The sequence below is a fragment of the Capricornis sumatraensis genome, chromosome 4 (genome assembly GCF_032405125.1).
Source record: "Capricornis sumatraensis isolate serow.1 chromosome 4, serow.2, whole genome shotgun sequence".
NCBI classification, from domain to species: domain Eukaryota; kingdom Metazoa; phylum Chordata; class Mammalia; order Artiodactyla; family Bovidae; genus Capricornis; species Capricornis sumatraensis.
In genome coordinates, this window is record NC_091072.1 from 55,077,109 (window position 1) to 55,095,808 (window position 18,700).

Below are 18,700 nucleotides of genomic sequence, written 5' to 3' on the forward strand. Positions count from 1 at the left end.
GGTAGTAATCTGTGAGAGCCAAGACGATCACATCGGCCAACTGTGCATGCTTTCAGATATCCCCCTAATGCCCAGAAGTGCCACTTTTATCCTAGGATAAAAATTGCTGCATACATTCTGAGGGGAGCATAGCAAAATGACTGCATTTGCAGGGACCCAGCAATTGAGTGTGGCAGAGATACTCAATTTCTTCAGTAAAGGATATGAATGGAGGTAGAGAAGGGAAACGCATTTGATTTCAGAATCCCAGATCTATGACAGAGGAGTCAATTCCCATGAGCCATAAGGCTGGATGGAGCCACGACTCCTGACATTCTCTTGACTGTGAATAGTACTCAGAGTAATAATTCAAACAGAGGAAGGCAGACCCATGGCTACTCTAACCACATTTCACATTTTGGAATCATAGCTAACCTTGTTTTATTTATTAACTAATTGCCACATTCCCATTAACAGAATTAAAATAGTTTCACAAAGATACATTTTCTTCAAAGGACCTGCTTGATCAGATTCAAACATCTGCCCAAAACACTCCTGAGCTAAAGATTTCAGTGATCACATCACACAGAAAATGCCATTTCCAACCAGCTCTCAAAGCTGACCTCTCAGTGTTCCAGACTCACAAATGGTCTGGTTGAGAAACTCTGCCGAATGCCTTTCTCTGTCATCACTAAACAGAATCCTTTTATTATTTTTTTTCTTTTTGGCTTTATGCCATCAGTGGTGATACCTTAGTCACTAAGTTGTGTCCAACTCTTGTGACTCCAGGGACTCTAGCCCTCCAGGCTCCTCTGTTCATGGGATTTTCCAAGCAAGAATACTGGAGTGGGTAGCCATTCCCTTCTCCAGGGGATCTTCCTGACTCAGGGACTGAATCTGGGTACCCTGCATTGCAGGCAGATTCTTTTCCAGATTGCCATTAGTACCTCAGAGAAAAACGCTTCCATTTTTATCGAACCCTCACTGTCTCTCCTCTATAACCATATTTCTTCTTCTAGAATCAGTCAACAGTCCTCTGTTTGGTCAAAGCTCCTACTCTGATAGAACGATATAGTTTGGGTTAATCAGAATCTTTAAACACCTCTACGTAAATCAACACAGTTAAAATAGATATAGTAGTCTTTCAAATCTGGTTTTTTGAGGTTACCTTCTAACCCCTGAGAGAGTAATTTCTGTACTTACCTGCCCGCCTGTTCAGGCTGTCAGGATGTCCTTTTAGATGGTGTTATGTCATCTGTCTGCTCTCCATTAAGTCCCCTCCCTGAGAACCTTTGCCGATCTCCCCACAAAGCTGTCGGCAGTTTCTTTATCCTCTTTACTGCTTCTGCCCTCTTGCCCCTGAGGTAACCAGGTTTAGGACTACAATTTTAATTTAGAATACACAGTTTACAAAATAAGAATCTGTCAAGAGTTTGTTTTCACATGTGCTTAGTAATAAGGAAAATTCAACTCTTGCCACCCTGGAAATCTTACATCACCTCTTTGACAACAGCAAGAACGTTGCCTTCCTGTATGTATCTAAAAGTCCATTTCACCTTGTTTGGATGAAAGAAATATCAATCGGGCATCTACAAGTGCCGGAGTCTGTGAATACTGTGATAAAAAATTATATTACTCACTTATTAAGGTGGCATGTTTACCTTATAAGGTGAAATTTTAGAGTCAGCTGCACAGTCCTAGCCATTGGTTGGGATAATATTTTTAATTTGTACTAAAGACCGGAGAAAAGTCATTGGTGATTTGATAAGAGTCTGAAAGAATACTAAAGCCCATAACGAATAAAAACAATGAAAAAAAAAAACAAAAATTAAGATCCTTTTGAAAGCATTACAGTAAATTCTTTGGATAAGTAACATAGTCATTGTAGAAATTAATGTGAACATTGGAAAAAGTAATGAATTGAAATACATAAACTAAAAACCTCACGCTCAATATTTTACGAAACTTAGAAAAATCAATTAATGTTTCACCAGATAGATTCTTCAAAAATCTTCGTTGAAAAGGAGGTACACATTAGTGTGAGAAATACATATTTTTATAGTAAAGGCAGTAAAGTTTTTAACCTAACAAAACTGGTTAAGTAGAAAACACAGCTTCTCGCCACTGGTAATGCTGATTTAAGCTGCCCATCTATAGGCTATCATCTGTAGCTCTCTATCTGGACTATATTTTAATTCCCTATAGATTTCAACTAATTGACCTTGAGGGAAAGCTGAGTCTCTGTGACAATATGGTCTTCAATCACCACTGCCAACATAAATAAATGGTTCCTCTCTGGATCTATCAAGAGTAATCTGAGTGGAATTTAAGTTTTTGATAGACTTTGAAAAAAAGTGAGCCCAGACATGAAATAATACCCTTTTCAACAAAAGGGCATAGGATTTAAGCTAAGATTCATGTAATAAAATGTGTTTAGCCCTTTATATTAGAAATTGGTCAGTTATCTTATTGAAATCTGGACAATTCCCAAATTGATTTACACACTAATGAATATGATTTGACAGTATCCTTCACTATTGTGAGTGAATAAGTTCTCTTATTCACTATAGTGTCTAAAACACTCTCCATGTAACGTTTTTAAGTTTTTAATGTTAATAAAAAGTATTTTTGAGTCTCTATATCTATAGATCACTTTATTTGAAATAGCACTCCTGAAATAACATTGTTGATTTTCATACACATTAATTTCTGTGAGTTTATGTTTATCTAACCAAATAATTTTCCATAAAGGAATTTAATTTCTTCATCAGTAATAAGTCAGTGCATTTTCTTTATAGTATAGGCCATCTCCTTTTCCACTTCCCTGCATAATTGTCCAAATTACTATTTTTTTCCTGTTGACAAGTAAAACTTTAAAACTTCAAAGAAAAATAAAATTTAGAATGCAGCCAGTACTTGAGAAAAATACACTTATTCAATATGAGGCTAAGAATCAAGGCAATGACAAGGAGACTACAAACAAAAACAAGAAAAAAAACTAATTGTTATTTGAAACAGGTAATTTATGCCAAAATATCCTCTCAATTTTAAGCTGTCTAGGTAGGTATTTATTTCAGTTCACATATAATTGTGAGATAAGCACAGACTGGAAAATTTCATAAAAACAGACTGAGACGCCTTGTTTCTCACATTATGTAGAAACAAATGTGAAGAATAGTGTATGTAAAATGACTGTGTTTAAGGGAGTGATACTGAAAAGTAAATAAAGCCAAAACAGATCTTGTTTTATTAAATCTATTTTCTAAATTACTTGTATAGACAAGAGCAATTTTATTGTTCATGTAACTTCCTAAGTATCTAGCACCTGTAAACTTCTGTTGTGAGAGGATTTGACATGGCTTTGTTTAGACTTGTATACTGTTTATTGATGCATCTATTGATATTTGTTTAAGCCTTTGAGTAGCATCTCATGAGAATTCTCGATTAATATTTTTGTGGAAAATTCATTTAATTCAGATATTCTCTCCTAATAATCAGAGCACTTGTATTTAGTTTACTGTGTATCTTAGTCTAAATTCATCCACAGCTGTATATTTAACAATGACTTATTCACTGTCTACTACAAATGAGTTTATGAGCAGCTTGCAGTAAGCCAAATGTTAACCATGCCCCTGCCTTCAAGTAATACATGAACCTCAGTGCATGGGTCCTTAATATATGTACTTATATAGCCATGATAGAAGATGGAAAGTGATTTGTCCATAAAAGTTTAGTTTCATAGAATGAAGAAATTATTTTCTCTGTAATAGAATAGGGTAAGGTCCTTAGAGGAGCTAACATCTGAATTAGCTATTAAGCAATCAGCAGCATCTGGTTGTGGTAAAACACCTGGAATGGAGAAACTAATAGAAAATATCTGTGGTGTAAACAGGGTAATATGAGGGGTAGCTATAAAGAATAATGTAAAAAATGCAGGCACAATTAGAAATGCTTTCACATGATAATGTGAAAAGAGAATTATTACAGCCTTTATACTATTAGGGATTAATCTATAATTTGAATTGAGAACTAGGAAACCTACCTTTTCATCACTCTTTATTCTGGGACTCTGATTAGGAAGAACAGGAAATCTCCCTGCTTAATTTAGCACAATCTAGTCTTCCTAGTTTTGAGTAAAATTTAGGATATTCTTTTAGAAACAAAAAAAATTCATCCTTTTTATCAGTATCAATTGTAGAATAGATCTGTAGAAGGAACTTGAGTTTCACAATAAAACTAGAACTAGTAATTACAGTAGTAATGATAGCAAACAGCATTTACATATTGCTTCCAGAGTCAAGGGTGGAAATTTCCCAGCATTTTACATATATGAGCTTGATTTACATACATTTGCCCTATTGTCTAAACTAAGAACTGAGAAAGGTTGAGGTGACTTATTCAAAATAATATAGCTGGTAATTGTTGGAACGGGTATTTGAAGCCAAAAAGGGCACTGTATTTTGTAAGAATTCACAAATATTCACCCAAATCTAATAGCTAGCCAGGTACAGTTTAAAATCACTATCTCTATACACCTAAAACTGACACAACACTGTAAATCAACTGTACTTCAATACAGGAAAATTAAAAGAAAATCCGTATCTCTGGAGAGATCTTTCAAATGTAAAACAATAAAATCAACCTTCTGTAGAGTTCTTCACTGGAAGGACACTGACTATAAAGATAAAATATTAATACTTTTAAAATAAGAACAGACCATTAGTGAAAATAGAACAAGGACTTGAATAATAATTATCTGATGCTTCAGCTATTTCTTGCTCTACAAACTAGCTCTATTTCAGGTTCTAGATAGCCCAGAAAAAAAATATTTTTGCCAGTACTACCTCAAATAACCCTGGATCCTCTGGGAAAAGAAAATCTCCCCACTACAGGATGGCTATCTGACAATTCTTAAAAAGATGAATCAAAAGCTTGTCACTAAAGCAGATGTGATGTTTGAACTTCACCATTCATAAACTGAATAATGTTCCCTGATATTATAAAAAGTGATCTCTACACAACTCAAGAATTTCCAGTTCTGCATGGTAACAGAGACATCGATCTTGCTAATTCAAGTATCTCGTTCATTTCTATCTTAAGCTCAGTTCTGAAGATTTGCCCAGCCTGACTCCCATTCCTTTCCTGTTTCTGAAGAGTATCGTGGCATCGGAACATTAGGGTACCAGGCACCTAAACAGCTTGGGTAGTGTGGGTCTTTGTTCTTCAGTTGCCAAATCATGTCTGGCTCTGTGATCCATGGACCGCACTGCACCAGGACTCCCTGTTCCTCACCATCTCCTGGAGTTTGCCCAAATTCACGGCCATTGAACTGGTGTGGGTCTAGCTCATGGTTGCCTTTTCTTGCTGGTCTTGGCTGAGGGGTGATTATTTTCTATGGAGATTGACTGCTGCCTGAGTTCCCACTGCATGTGTTGGAAGTCAGGACCTCCAATTCATATAGTTCGTCTTCCTATCCCCAAATTAAGGAATTTTCTGATTCAATATCTCATTCAGTCATCTCCATATCCATCCTTCGCCAGGGGATCTTCCCCACCCAGGGATTGAACATAGGTCTCCTGCATTGTAGACAGATTCTTTACCATCTGAGCCAGCAGGGAAGCCCATGTATCCAGTCAGTCAGGTTTTCTCTGCTGCCTCCTTAGAATCACTCTAAGGGGTTGTGAGAAGCCTGCTAGCTCAGCCACCAAGACACTGCTCTGAAAGTGAAAGTGAAGTCGCTCAGTCGTGTCCGACTCTCTGCGACCCCATGGACTGTAGCCTACCAGGCTCCTCCATCCATGGGATTTTCCAGGCAAGAGTACGAGAGTGGGTTGTCATTCCCTTCTCCAGATCTTCCCAACCCAGGGATTGAACCGTGGTCTCCCGCATTGTAGGCAGACGCTGTAGCGTCTGAGCCACCAGGGAAGTCTTTGTTCTAGTAATGCTGTTTATCACTGTGATGCCATGCTGATTATGAGTTGCCTTACTAGGTTATACCCTGTGGGCTGAGAAATACTTCCTTCTGCCTGGGGACACCTACAGCATTAACGAAGAATTCCATCTTTCTTCTTGATAACAGTTACTGCAGCACCCCTGTATTCTTCACCAATTCCTGTACTGTTATAAAATATACTCTGACTCAATGTTTTCTTCACTGAACAAACCCCTTTGTGACCATTTTCATAGTATTTATTAAGCCACATTTTTCCATCTATTTTTTCATTTGTCCTTTACTTCAAAATCCACATCCTCTTATATTTGTCACTTAAGAAATGTGGTAAAATTATCCCTGATATTTAAAATTATAAACTTTGATAAAGGTGTATGTTCTTCATTTTATTTCATACTTTGTGCCTTTTGTGTGTTTTTGCAGTGCTAATTTGTTGCGCATGACAAACGTGTTATTGAAGATATGCCCATCTCTGAATTTGGGCGTCGTACAGTCTATTTGGCTGTTTACAATTATTTCAATTTTTAGAGTATAAATAACTTGACTAATGAACTGTCACAAAAAAATATATCTAAAGTAACTGAAATGACTGTCATTTTTTATGGTTATATAGTCACAAAGATTCACTCAGGAAATAAGATTTAGGCAATTTGATGTCATTTTCCAAATAATCACCCTCCTTTATTCAGCATTCTTCATGGACAAAGAAAAAAGTTTCATTCACATTTACATTTTTAGGGCAATAAATACTATGCAATATGTTAAAAAGTGACTTGTACTGATGTAATGCCCCAAATGCCTAGCAATATAAAACATTACCTTCTTAGCTTGAGAGAAAAGCCAAATTATTATTTGGCCATATTTGGGTCCAAATAATATAATTTCAAAAATGATGTAGAATTTAAAATAATGATCACATATCAGTTAAAGGTATAGCATGTCATAATTGCTTGTTTACCATGTTTTTCTCATTTTAATCTAGAACTCAAGAGCTGTACCCTCAACTCATAATGCGTTTAACACAATCTCTGTTGCAGGTTACTTAGTTATAGAAAATCCATCAAGTAAGTTTGTTAAGTATCTTTTCTTCTTTTTGAATACCAACTCTAGATTCCCTGATTCAATGAATCTTAATGTGTGGTTCCTTTTTTGTATGTTTGGTAGAAAAACCTCCAAGCTGGATATAAATCATAAAAGCATGACTAATTGCATGGTAACTGGAGAAATGCTTTCTCTCTCTCTGGGGTGAAGCCTGCATGTCTGTATTTTAGCTTGGGAAGTAATACAGGGATATCTAAACTCCTCAGGGTTTAGAAACCATGTCATTATGAGAATGAGGTCACTGCAATATTTTATATCTTCTAAAACCTTGTAATGTATAAAATGTTCTCTGTATGACAAAGAGGTATTATATGCATTAGGATTCAATGATAACTTTATGCCCTTACATTTACTTGAAAAACTTTCTTCATTAAAATGTGCAATCATTCATTCAAAGTCACTTAAAATTTGAAGGATTTCTGCACCATGAAATACAGAGAAAGTGAACTCAAAGGGGGAAAGCTAGTTTTGTAAATATGACAGAGTGACTTTAAAGGGCTGTGTGGTTTTGAAACGTCCTGTGTCCTCTTAACTGGTCAACTATAAAGGCAGTGTCCAGACTAAAGGAAAAGAACTGAACCTAACATAAATCCATTTTATACCTTTCTTTGGAGGCCGATAAGCAAGAAATCCTTCCTGCAGCATGTTGAAGAGCTCTGCACAAACAACAACCTAAAGTTTCAAGAAGAATTTTCGGTATGTTGCCAGCAGTTGTCACAACATTGCCAGACCTCCAGTCGTTTCACGTGTCACATTTCATGTCCCGTTTAAGCTTGCAAGGCCATGAAGGACTCTGGCCGTGATAATCAATACCCAATTACCAGGTTGATTGTTTGGATAGTAACATTACACTGAGCAGCCTCTGGTGCACCCTGAACAGAATTATTCACCTACTGTGTCAGGAAAAGGTGCTGCTCCTCAGAATTCCCCCCAGCAAGGGCAACCTGGCCCCGTTTGTTCTCTTCTACCCAGATGTAGAAGCAACCCTAGAATGCTGGATGCACTGGTTTTTGTGTGTGTGCAAGGTTTGGGTGGTACCATATATTTCAATAACTTTTAGATTTTGAAACTAAAGAAGCTCATTTCATATTTGCCTGCTTAGTTTATGTTAGTGGTATAGAGGAACCTGAGAACAGAATGTGATGTTTCCAGAAATTATAAGAAACAATGTTTTTTAGAACTGTACAAAAATAGATAAATAACACCTGTGCTTTACAGGCTTATTTTTAAATCATGGAATAAGTGCTCTATCACATTAAAGAGAATATATGAAGTTAAGAACTTGTCACTTTAAGACTATTTGAAAGTTACAAGATAAATTTTATTGCTTTTAGCGTTTATATATCTACAAAATTGAAATTACATTAAAAACATAAGGCATTTCTTAGATCTACAAGCTATCTTAAAATTTGTGAGCCCCTTTCCTGACTTATTTTGTATGAGAAAAATAAAAACAGATTTCTAAATGTTACCAAATATTTCTGTTTTTTCATGAACGTTTTAGTGTGTGAACAAAGACTCAAACAATTGGCTTGGATAATTCAGGATTGTAATATTTCAGTCTCTCAGGGGGTAATAACAAAAATGTGAGAAGATTAATGGTATTTCCTACAGCTTTTTGGTTATGCTTCTTAAATATTGGTCTGGACTTAACAAAATCAGTGGTACCATAAAACTCTTCTTAGCATTTACAGAGCAAGAGCTTTCAACTTTTCAGGAACCAAAGGGTAGTTTCATTAGAATGTAGCGAATATAGTTCCATTATACATGACTGGGTATCCCAAAAGTTTTATTAGCAATAACATTTTCACATATACTGAGAAGGTTTCTAGTTTAACTATTTTGGAGATCATGGTTTTAAGAACTTGGGTTTTATATATATATATATGTTGTGTGTATATACTAAGTAAATGTATATAAATATGTAAGGACATGGCTTTTTAAAATTGCTTTTCATCCTACTGCTGTGTCAATTTTTAAAGCAAAACTGTTTTAATAAACAAATGCATCTTTGATGCATATATTTGATAAACCTTGTAACTCAGGTCATATTCACTTACACCTTAAATATCAATAAGCTCTTAATTGCACTAGGCACTGATATATGTCAATTCAGCATTTTATAGCTAGGTGACCTTGGGCAAATTACCTAAACTCTCTGTTCTTCAGTGTCCTCCATCTGTATCTATCTTACTGAGTTGTGAATACCAAACTGATTGAATGATGTGTAATACTAAGAACAGTGGCTGGCACGATAAGCATTTGTTATTACAATGATGATTTCTACCATAAAGAAGTTCATATTTATGATAAGAACTGCAGACATGTCTAAGAAATCACAAATACACACTGTCCTGATAGAGATACGCAAAAAGAAGTGAGCTTCAACTCTGTCTGGAGAGCAATCGGAAAAGACTTTACAAAAAAGTGACCGGCCAGATGAACTTTAAGACACAGCAAAAGCCCAATGAGCAGAGAAAGGGGGAAAGGTATTCTAGAGAGAAAGGAGGAGTGCGAAAGCGTAAGGATGCAAAACAGTCTCACTCAGCTGTGATCCACTAACCAGCAGAAACAGTAGGAGAAAGAGCTAAGTATTTAGGAGAGTTGGTTGAAGCCCCGTGTGCCCTGATAAGAAGGCCACTGAGTGTAATATTACTAACCAAACAATCGACCTGGTAACTGAATATTGATTATCAAGGCCACAGTCATTTCACTCTATAAATGGAGACTTCTGTAAACACAGAATAGAAGGTGATTCCAATTCACCTTTCTTTTCCCCTCTATTTGTCTCATATAAATATGCTGATATATATTCCCAAAACGTAACACAAGGAAGCTGCTCTAGGATTCCTCATTTGGTTAAAAATTTTTTCGAAGCCTTTGGTGCCAGAACACCAGAATTCAGATGCGTAACCTTGTCCCTCTTCATTAACACATACATACATGCAAAAGACTGTCCAGAATTCTCAGAGGAAAAATAAGGGAGAAGGGAAAAAATTATCCAATTAAAAAAATAATTTTTAATAATGCTGAAAAACTGCAAACCCCTCAGTTATAGCACTTTTAAGGGAATCTGGTAAACTGAGACATTTCTAATAAGGAAAACCCTAAATTTCATAAATGTAAATCAGCTTGATAAAATTCTCTTGAACAGCTTTTTAAATGATCAACAGATATCATGATTTTCCACCAAAATATCAGTAACAGAGTTCCCTGACACTCCTTCAGTGTCTGATATTTCTTAATCACACCTTTGGATTCTGCTATCGATTTAACAATGCCCACTGAGAACAGGAATTGACCTTTGGCATCTTCTCAAACTGACCACTGTTGTACCAATTAATAGGCATGAAATCACACTGCCCAAGGAGAAAAAACAAAAAATAAATCACCAACTCCCTTCCCCTACTAAGTAGATGTTGAAATATTAAATAATACACAGGGAATATTTGATGAAACCATCAGTGAAGTATGAAAGGAGTCGCTAGCACGGTTGCCTCACCTCAGACTTCACAGAGGGCAGAGAAACCGTGCCAGGGAGAGCAGGAGCCCAAGGACCAGCTCTGTGCAGGGTATTTTCAGTGTAAGCTCATCTGAGTTCCTGACTGTTCACTTGACCTTGCTTCTGCAGTTATGAGAAGTGTTTTCGTTTTAAAAATAAAAGGACTTAGAATAGTCTTTTACTAAGTGGAACTTCGTGTTGACCTCTGAAATAAATCTAAACTTTGCAATGACTTCAATCCACAGGAATTACCAAAATTTCTTCAGGATCTCTCTTCGACTGACGCTGATCTGCCCTGGAACAGAGCAAAAAACCGCTTTCCAAACATAAAACCATGTATGTGTATATACTGTTTCTGGTTTTAGATACTGAAAGCTTTTCAAATGAGTGCAAAATGCACTTTAGCATCTTAAATATGTATTTCATATTAATTGAATTATAATAATGCATTTTATTAACAACAACTTATAAATTGTATTTCTTTGGCTTTGTTAATATTGACTAAAGTTAATGTACATGGGTTTCAGCTTGTTCACACAAGGTTTATTCATGCAGGTGTAAGAAACTCTAGCCCTAGTACTTTCTGAGCTTTGTAATGTAACCCCAGGAACAAACCTCTCTAATATCTTCCTACAGACCTAGTTCTCAAATGAAGAGAGAAAGTTTGTGTGTAACTGTGTGCATTACTTTCCTTAAGAGCATGGCAGTGCTTTGTAAAGGAATATAAAAAAGTGCATTGCAAAATATTTGTTGAAGATCAGAGTAAATGTGTGATTACCAGGGTTGGTTTTTTACAAAGGAGGCAGGCTTGTGCTTTACCACAGTCAACATTTTTCAATCAATAAGAAACCATAGTACATGATACGCTGTTCCTATGTCCTTAAATGTCATTAAAATGAAGGTGTATACTGATGTGGAAAAAACAAACCATACTATTGATGTAAGAATTAGCAGTAATGTGAAAGAAAAAACAACATTCCTCTTTAAATGCTATGTTATCAACATGTTATCCTACTAAGTATATTCTGATTCAATACATTTTTATATTATAAAATTAAAAAGTGATATGTTAAGTTCTGAAATGTCAATATTGTTTCAAAGTCTAGAGTTTTAAAATATTCCTAATTTTAGAGTTAGTGTATATATATTTTTCTATGTTCTATGTCTTTTCAAAACTGTATTGGGGAAAATTCCATACATATAAAAATTGAACTCTTCTGTCTAGAACGACACAGACTTTGAGAAATATGGTATCACAAAAGGTAAAATCATAAGGATATGGATAGCCCCCCCCCAAAAGTGGACCATATTGTGTTATTTTAGAATTAGAGGATAACTGAGGCATGAAGTAAACAAATTTAGAGAAACATGATCTAGAAGTCAGTAACCTAATGGAATCTGTTAACTCCCAAGAATTAGAAAAGGATGAAAATACAAATAGCTTTAATCACCTAAAATCCTTCCTGGAACAAAACAAATCATAGGTAAATGACTTTAAGAGTAAGTTGACAAACAAGGCATCTTCGTAGGAAATGAGGAATGTTAGTATTACATCCCTAAATTCCTCTGGCATGACCTTTCCTAATAAATCCTTTTTGTTTTCCCTTTCAGAGAGTTAACCTGGGTGGGATACATCCTAAGTTTAGGAAATATGGAAAGTGTCAGGTTTTTATATGCATCCATATCTAAATGTCCTTCAGATTCTCTGCTTCATGCTTAATGATACTCTGTGAAAAAAAATACTATAGTCTGATTGAAGGACAGTTACTATGGAATATTTAATATCTATTTACAATAGTGTATGTGGCTAAAGTAATGTATATCACTGTGTATCATTATATATAGGTAGATAAAACATATCTAGCTTATTTCCAAAGATTGAAGCATATCTGACTTTAAATATATAAAAATTTGACATGTGAGATTTTTTATATGTAACATTTTGATCTTTTGTTATTAAGATTTCAGTGCATTATTTTCTGGGTTCACATAATGGCCATTAGAGTTATACAGTGCCAGCTTGCTAGCACTTAAAGCATAAGGAGAATGTAACTAAACAAGCATCCTTCAAATAAGGAGAACTCAGGAGCAAGGCAATCCCAATAGCCGAGGCCAAGACAAAAATAACTAGTGATGGCTACGACAATAAATAACTGTAAATCAAGGATGTCTGGGAATATCAGAAGCATTGCATACATTTTTTTCCACCTTTGCTAGAGCCAAAGGGATAATATCCAACTGTTTTCTGTTTTTTGATTCAGCACAGAAAACTTAGTAATTTTTCAAATAATATTCTACATCCACGTCTAATATCCTTTAATGGGTTTTGGGGGTAAAGTTTTTTCTTAACTGTCCTCTTAAAGAACTGGAAGTTCTATAAGAAATAATTTGATTAGGCATAATTTTATACTTTTCAATAATTTTATTAAGAATTTATTAATTCAACTAGTACATACTACCTGCTGTATAGTAAAATGACTAAAAACATGGGCTCTAATCAAACTTCCTGGGTTGCATTTCTGTTTACGTAACAACTACTTTCGTTACTGGATATTATTTAGTAATGTTGACCGCATAACTTTAAGGGTTAGATAAAATAATCCTGTAAATCACTTTGCCCAATATAGAACACAGGAAGCTCTCAATAAATAATAGTTCTTATGACTGTTAGTAATCAGTAAATTGCTTATTTTTAAAAGCCTCTAAGTTTCTGGGTGACTAAAATTTAGTTACAGGCCCTTAGGGTCTATGGTCTGGAGATAACAAACCTACTTCCCTAATCTGGGTCGGAAGACAAGCTGTAAACTCACATCCTCTCATACAGGCAAACAGATCCATATGCTCCCAGCTGCCTCCCACCATCACACACACACACACACACATAGAAAATGCAAATTTAAACTAATATATTCTCCCATTGTGTTTGCAGAGAAGCCATAAAGGTGAAGAAATGTTTTTTCTCCCATAGAGAATGAATTCATTTTAGTAGAGTCTGAATTTTAGCTTGAGCCAGCTAAGTGAGATTCACTGTTTCCCCTGAGTAATGTAGAAAGAAGGATTTCAAATATCACAGTGCATTTTAGAACATATTAGCTTACAGGGCTTTAAGATACTAGAATTAGCAGCAAATGTGAGCAGAAGAGATTTCCAAATCTCTGTTTGACAGGACACTGTGACCTTGATAAGTGTTCCAACACCATGAAGAAGAGTTTAGCTTGCTGTTGACTCAGTTCAGTTGACTCAGATAGTTCACTCAGATACTGAGTGAATAGAAAACGGATGGCCTCCCTTTCTTAGTTGCATGACTGGCCACAGCGTCATTAAAATTGGCACATCATACCAAGTTCAAAATCTTTGGGACAGAAATGGTTCACGTAATCTGCTTGAATGATCCCCCTTCTTTAGATTCAAACACATTGTTTGGATCATTATACTTACTTAATGATACAGCAAAGTCATTTGACATATAACATGTGCTTAATTTTAAGAACTTGAGAACATGTTCTGTGTTCCATACACAGCTATACGTTTTGTAAACATTCATATTCAATCCTCAGAGGATTCCACAAAATAAATATTATAACTATATGTTATAGCTGAGGTAACAAAGAAACAGAGAAGGGAAACAATTCGCCCAAGGCCATAAACAGCAGATGGGCAGAGAGTGTGGATTCCCACTCAAACCCATTTTCCCATTTTCGCTCCACTGCTCAGCACCTTCCCAGGAAGGTTTGTTTCAAAACCTCAGAAGAATTTAGTAATAGATGACTTTGTATCATTTCCTTGTCTAGTGAAAATCAGCACTGGACGTTTCAACTGTAATACCAATTTGGCAACGATTCTCAGGGAAAAATAATTTTTTATACTTGTCTTTGAAGAAAAATAACGGGAAAAGGGTTATCTCATTTTGCTAGACTGTATAACAGTCTAAATAACAGTAATTCAAAGTCTGGTGTGAAAGAAAAATAGGCATCTAAATTAAAGAGCTCCAGAAATAGACCTAAACACAGAGAAAACTAGTGTATGATAAAGTGGTATTTTGAATAAGGGGAAAGGGTGCACTATTTATTGTTCTAAATGGAAACAAACAATAAAACAGATTTTCCCTTATCCTGTCCCCAAATAAAAGAATCCCAATGGATTAAAAATCAAAATATTTAAAACAAGCAATAAAACCTATTAAAGCTCTGGAAGACACTATGAATGAATGTGTGAAGATAAGAATATTGGTATGACAAAGCCTTTTGTATGTATCATGCAGAAAGCCACAGTGAAAAATGAGAACTTTGATTACAATATATATAAAAGTTACGTATGGCAAGATATCTAACAGATAGAGAGTCAAAGACAAATGACAAACCAAAAAAATTTCAATACATGTAACATTTTTAGTATAAAATATTTTTTAAAATAAAAAATAGTATAATATGAAAGGCAATTATATAAAAGATATTTAAAATGGCCAATACACAAAGAAGCTCACTTTCACTCATAGTTAAGGCAATCAAAATAAATACTAAGATAAATCAATTTGTATCTCTCAGAAGTTCATAAATTAAAATGGTTAATAGTATCTCATGATGGTGAAAGTGGGAAGAAACAATTGTTCAAACTGTTCAAACACTTTTGTTCAGAGTGAACTGATATAATTTGAGAACAATTCATCAGTCTTTCAAAATTTGAGAAGCACAATATGATTGGGAATTTTACTGCTAGTAATGTATTCTACAAGTAAACTCCAACATATATGCAAAATTTCAGTTATTTATTCAGCATTTTACAATAACAAAATGATATGATTTTCAATCATCCTGAAGAGCTAAATAAGTATGTTATATTCACAATGAAATACTATACGGCCTTTTAAAGTAATGAACTGTTAGGTTGGTAAAGGTATTTGTTCAGGCTTTTCCATAGCATGTTATGGAAAAATCTGAGCAAACTTTATGGCCAACCCAATAGATATTGTTATTCGCACTAATATGGAAAGATATGGCTAAATAAAATTTTTTCCAGAATAGAGGGACTAGCACCCCATTTGTGGTTCATTTTATGACTATGTATAGAAAATCCTGGAAATAAACATGAGAACATATTAATAGTCACTGTCTTTAGGTTGTGGAAATATGGAATGAAACGGAACTACTTTAAAATTTTATAGCCATCTGTAATTTTCAAATGTTATATCAGAAACTTCTTTGTATTTTATAGAAAAAAAGTAATTTAAATAGTATTAATATCTTATCTTTCCTTCTAGATAACAATAACAGAGTGAAGCTGATAGCCGATGCTAGTATTCCAGGATCAGATTATATTAATGCCAGCTATGTTTCTGTAAGTTGCTATTTTATATACATTTTTTTATAAAACATAAATACTGCAATAATGGTACTCTTCCAACTACTGAAAACAAGAAATGCATTACAACCTCCACAGATTTAATGTACCAGTTCCTTACAACATTAGGTATACCATGTTTTATACATGGGGAAACGGAAGCTCCAAATAGAGGTTGCAATTTACCCAACAATCATTTCGCTAATAAGCAGCAGATGTCCAACTTCAAACTACATATCCTCTGGACCTTCCACTGTTTCCAGTGTTTGTCAGAAGATCCTCTGTATACAATGAGGTCAGCCAGTTTTTTCAAGGAAATTAGTCAAATGGATAGTCATGTCCATATAATATAAAAACCCATTGCGCTCTTCTTCCCTTCGAGATTTTCAGTCCTTCAAGGGGACTATGATGCCATGTTCTTTCCACCCTCTGCTACTTAGAGAACGTGTACTCTTTTGCAGCCACTCATAAACATATCTTAAGTGAACCAATGTGGGGTAAACTGTGATAAACATCACAGATAATAAATGCTTGCCACAGAGGATCGAAAATGGAATATAACCAGAGTGTTTCAAGGAGCTCTTTCTCCATAACTCTTGCTCTCTCAATGCTCACCACTATCTTAGGAACACAGAAACCCTATATGCACCCAAGACCTCCACTTGGGTTGACACAACCATGAAATCTCAAAGGAGGAACGGCTCCTGTGGTTATTTAATCCAGTCACTTAGAAAATCTTTCTGAAAAATTACTGATAATTAGAGATTACCCTCTCTTGGCCCTGACTCACTTACTTCCTCCCTAAGGCAGATGATTCTATCTCTGAACTAATCAAATATACAGTTGTGGTTTGTTTTTAGAAAATTGCAAATAAAAAGCTTAATTTCAGAAACTGAGTTCACTATGTATAAACACACTAAAACATAGTCAATGCAAATTCAGATTAATAATAAGTACAGTATTGTAACAAAATGACAACTTTTCTAAAAGGTAATAGGTAAATCAGTGACTTGGTTCACCCAGAATATTTAACTAGTTTGAATTAAGACTATGAACTCTTCTCTAGACGGGAAAGGAAAGGATGGAGCAACACGTAAGCAGAGCCCCACTGGGACCAAATGAAATGGCAGGCCTGGGTGAGACACTGAAGCAAAAAGTTTGAAGATGTTTTATTGTAAAAAAAAAAAGAAAGAAAGAAAGAAAAAAAAATGATGACTGATCCTCCATCCTGATGCCCCTGGGATTCTAAAATACCCCACTGACGTCTGAATCTTCGATATTATGAAAAAGAAAACCTAAAATCCCTAACGCTATCCTTACAACTGTAATATAGCAATTTTCTTCCCTGTTAATAACCCACCTCTTCTAGAAAGAACTGTATGCATAATTTGATCAAACATAAGTGCAGAACGCGTCATGAATTTGCCCGTCATTCCTGTGCAGCTCCCATGCTAATCCTCTCTGTATCTCTCCAAGTTTAGTGTATGTGCTTGCTTACCGTATATGTGCTGCCGAAGCAAGCACATACAGTTTTTTAAACACAAGATATGTACCCTTAAATCTTCACCACTGACTTCAGCTCTAATAGGTAGCAAGGTTAACCATGGTTCTCATCACGATTCTACAGATACCTGACGCTTTCCTGTACTGCCCATAAGCCCATTTAAAAAAATTTTTTTTCTTTTTCTTTTTTAAAAATTTTATTTAATTGGAGGTTAATTATTTTATAATATTGTATTGGTTTTGTCATACATCAATATGAATCCGCCACAGGTATACACGTGTTCCCCATCCTGAACCCCCTCCCTCTTCCCTCCCCGTACCACCCCTCTGGGTCATCTCAGTGCGCCAGCCCCAAGCATCCAGTATCATGCATTGAACTTGGACTGGCGACTTGTTTCATATATGATATTATACACGTTTCAATGCCATTCTCCCAAATCATCCCACCCTCGCCCTCTCCCACAGAGTCCAAAAGACTATTCTATACTTCTGTGTCTCTTTTGCTGTCTCGCATACAGGGTTATCATTACCATCTTTCTAAATTCTATATATATGAGTTAGTATACTGTATTGGTGTTTTTCTTTCTGGCTTACTAAAAAAATTTTTTTTCTTATTCATCATCTTCTCGCCGAGGCCTGCCATTTCATTTGGTCCCCCTGGGGCTCTGCTTCTGTATTGCTCCATCCTTTCCCCAACATCAAACATAACCTGTCCTGTGTCCCACTCCCCACAAGCCTCTGTTAAGAGGGAAAAGAATTCATTCATCCTAAATTTTACTTTGGTTAGTAATTACTCCAAAATGACAATTATATATTGACTCTTACCTACCAATTAAGTAGACACAAATGAATACCTCATAGCCTAAAAGGTCCAACTAGCTATGGGATGACAGTATAGGATATGAACATGATTAGGGAGGCAACCAGACAGTTTTAGGAGGTATAAATGAACCACACAGATTACATAAACAAAGGAATATTAAATGAACTCCCAGTGTTCCCTCTACATAAACAAAGGAATATTAATGAAGTCCTGGTGCTCCCTCTAAATATTATCAGTTGTTGGGAGACAATCATAAGAAGATAATGCACAATGGACAATAAACTAAGTCTGAATATATACAGAATATACACATTCTTCTGTGGCCAAGTGATGTCGTACTGTGATAACCCTTACAACAAAGTCACCATGACCCATATGTAGTGATATGCGTCATCCTTACTGAGCTGCATAGGAAGCAGGTGCCAATGGAAAGCACTTTACAGTAAGGCAAGTTTCAGTATTTCAGTGGGCAGTATATTCATTGCTTCTACTTCCAGGGCAATCT

General features: G+C 35.4%; 1 protein-coding gene and 1 pseudogene across 1 annotated transcript in view; one reads left to right on the forward strand and one right to left on the reverse strand.

The window, feature by feature from the left end:
- PTPRQ (protein tyrosine phosphatase receptor type Q) overlaps positions 1–18,700 on the forward strand; it is a 238,186-nt gene that overhangs the window by 196,705 nt on the left and 22,781 nt on the right. Inside the window, exons 36-39 of the mRNA XM_068971658.1 lie at positions 6,967–6,993; positions 7,645–7,726; positions 10,778–10,868; positions 15,790–15,866. Coding sequence (XP_068827759.1) covers positions 6,967–6,993; positions 7,645–7,726; positions 10,778–10,868; positions 15,790–15,866 — 277 coding nt within the window. The remainder of the gene's footprint in view (positions 1–6,966; positions 6,994–7,644; positions 7,727–10,777; positions 10,869–15,789; positions 15,867–18,700) is intronic.
- LOC138079397 (U6 spliceosomal RNA) lies at positions 17,268–17,367 on the reverse strand (annotated as a pseudogene).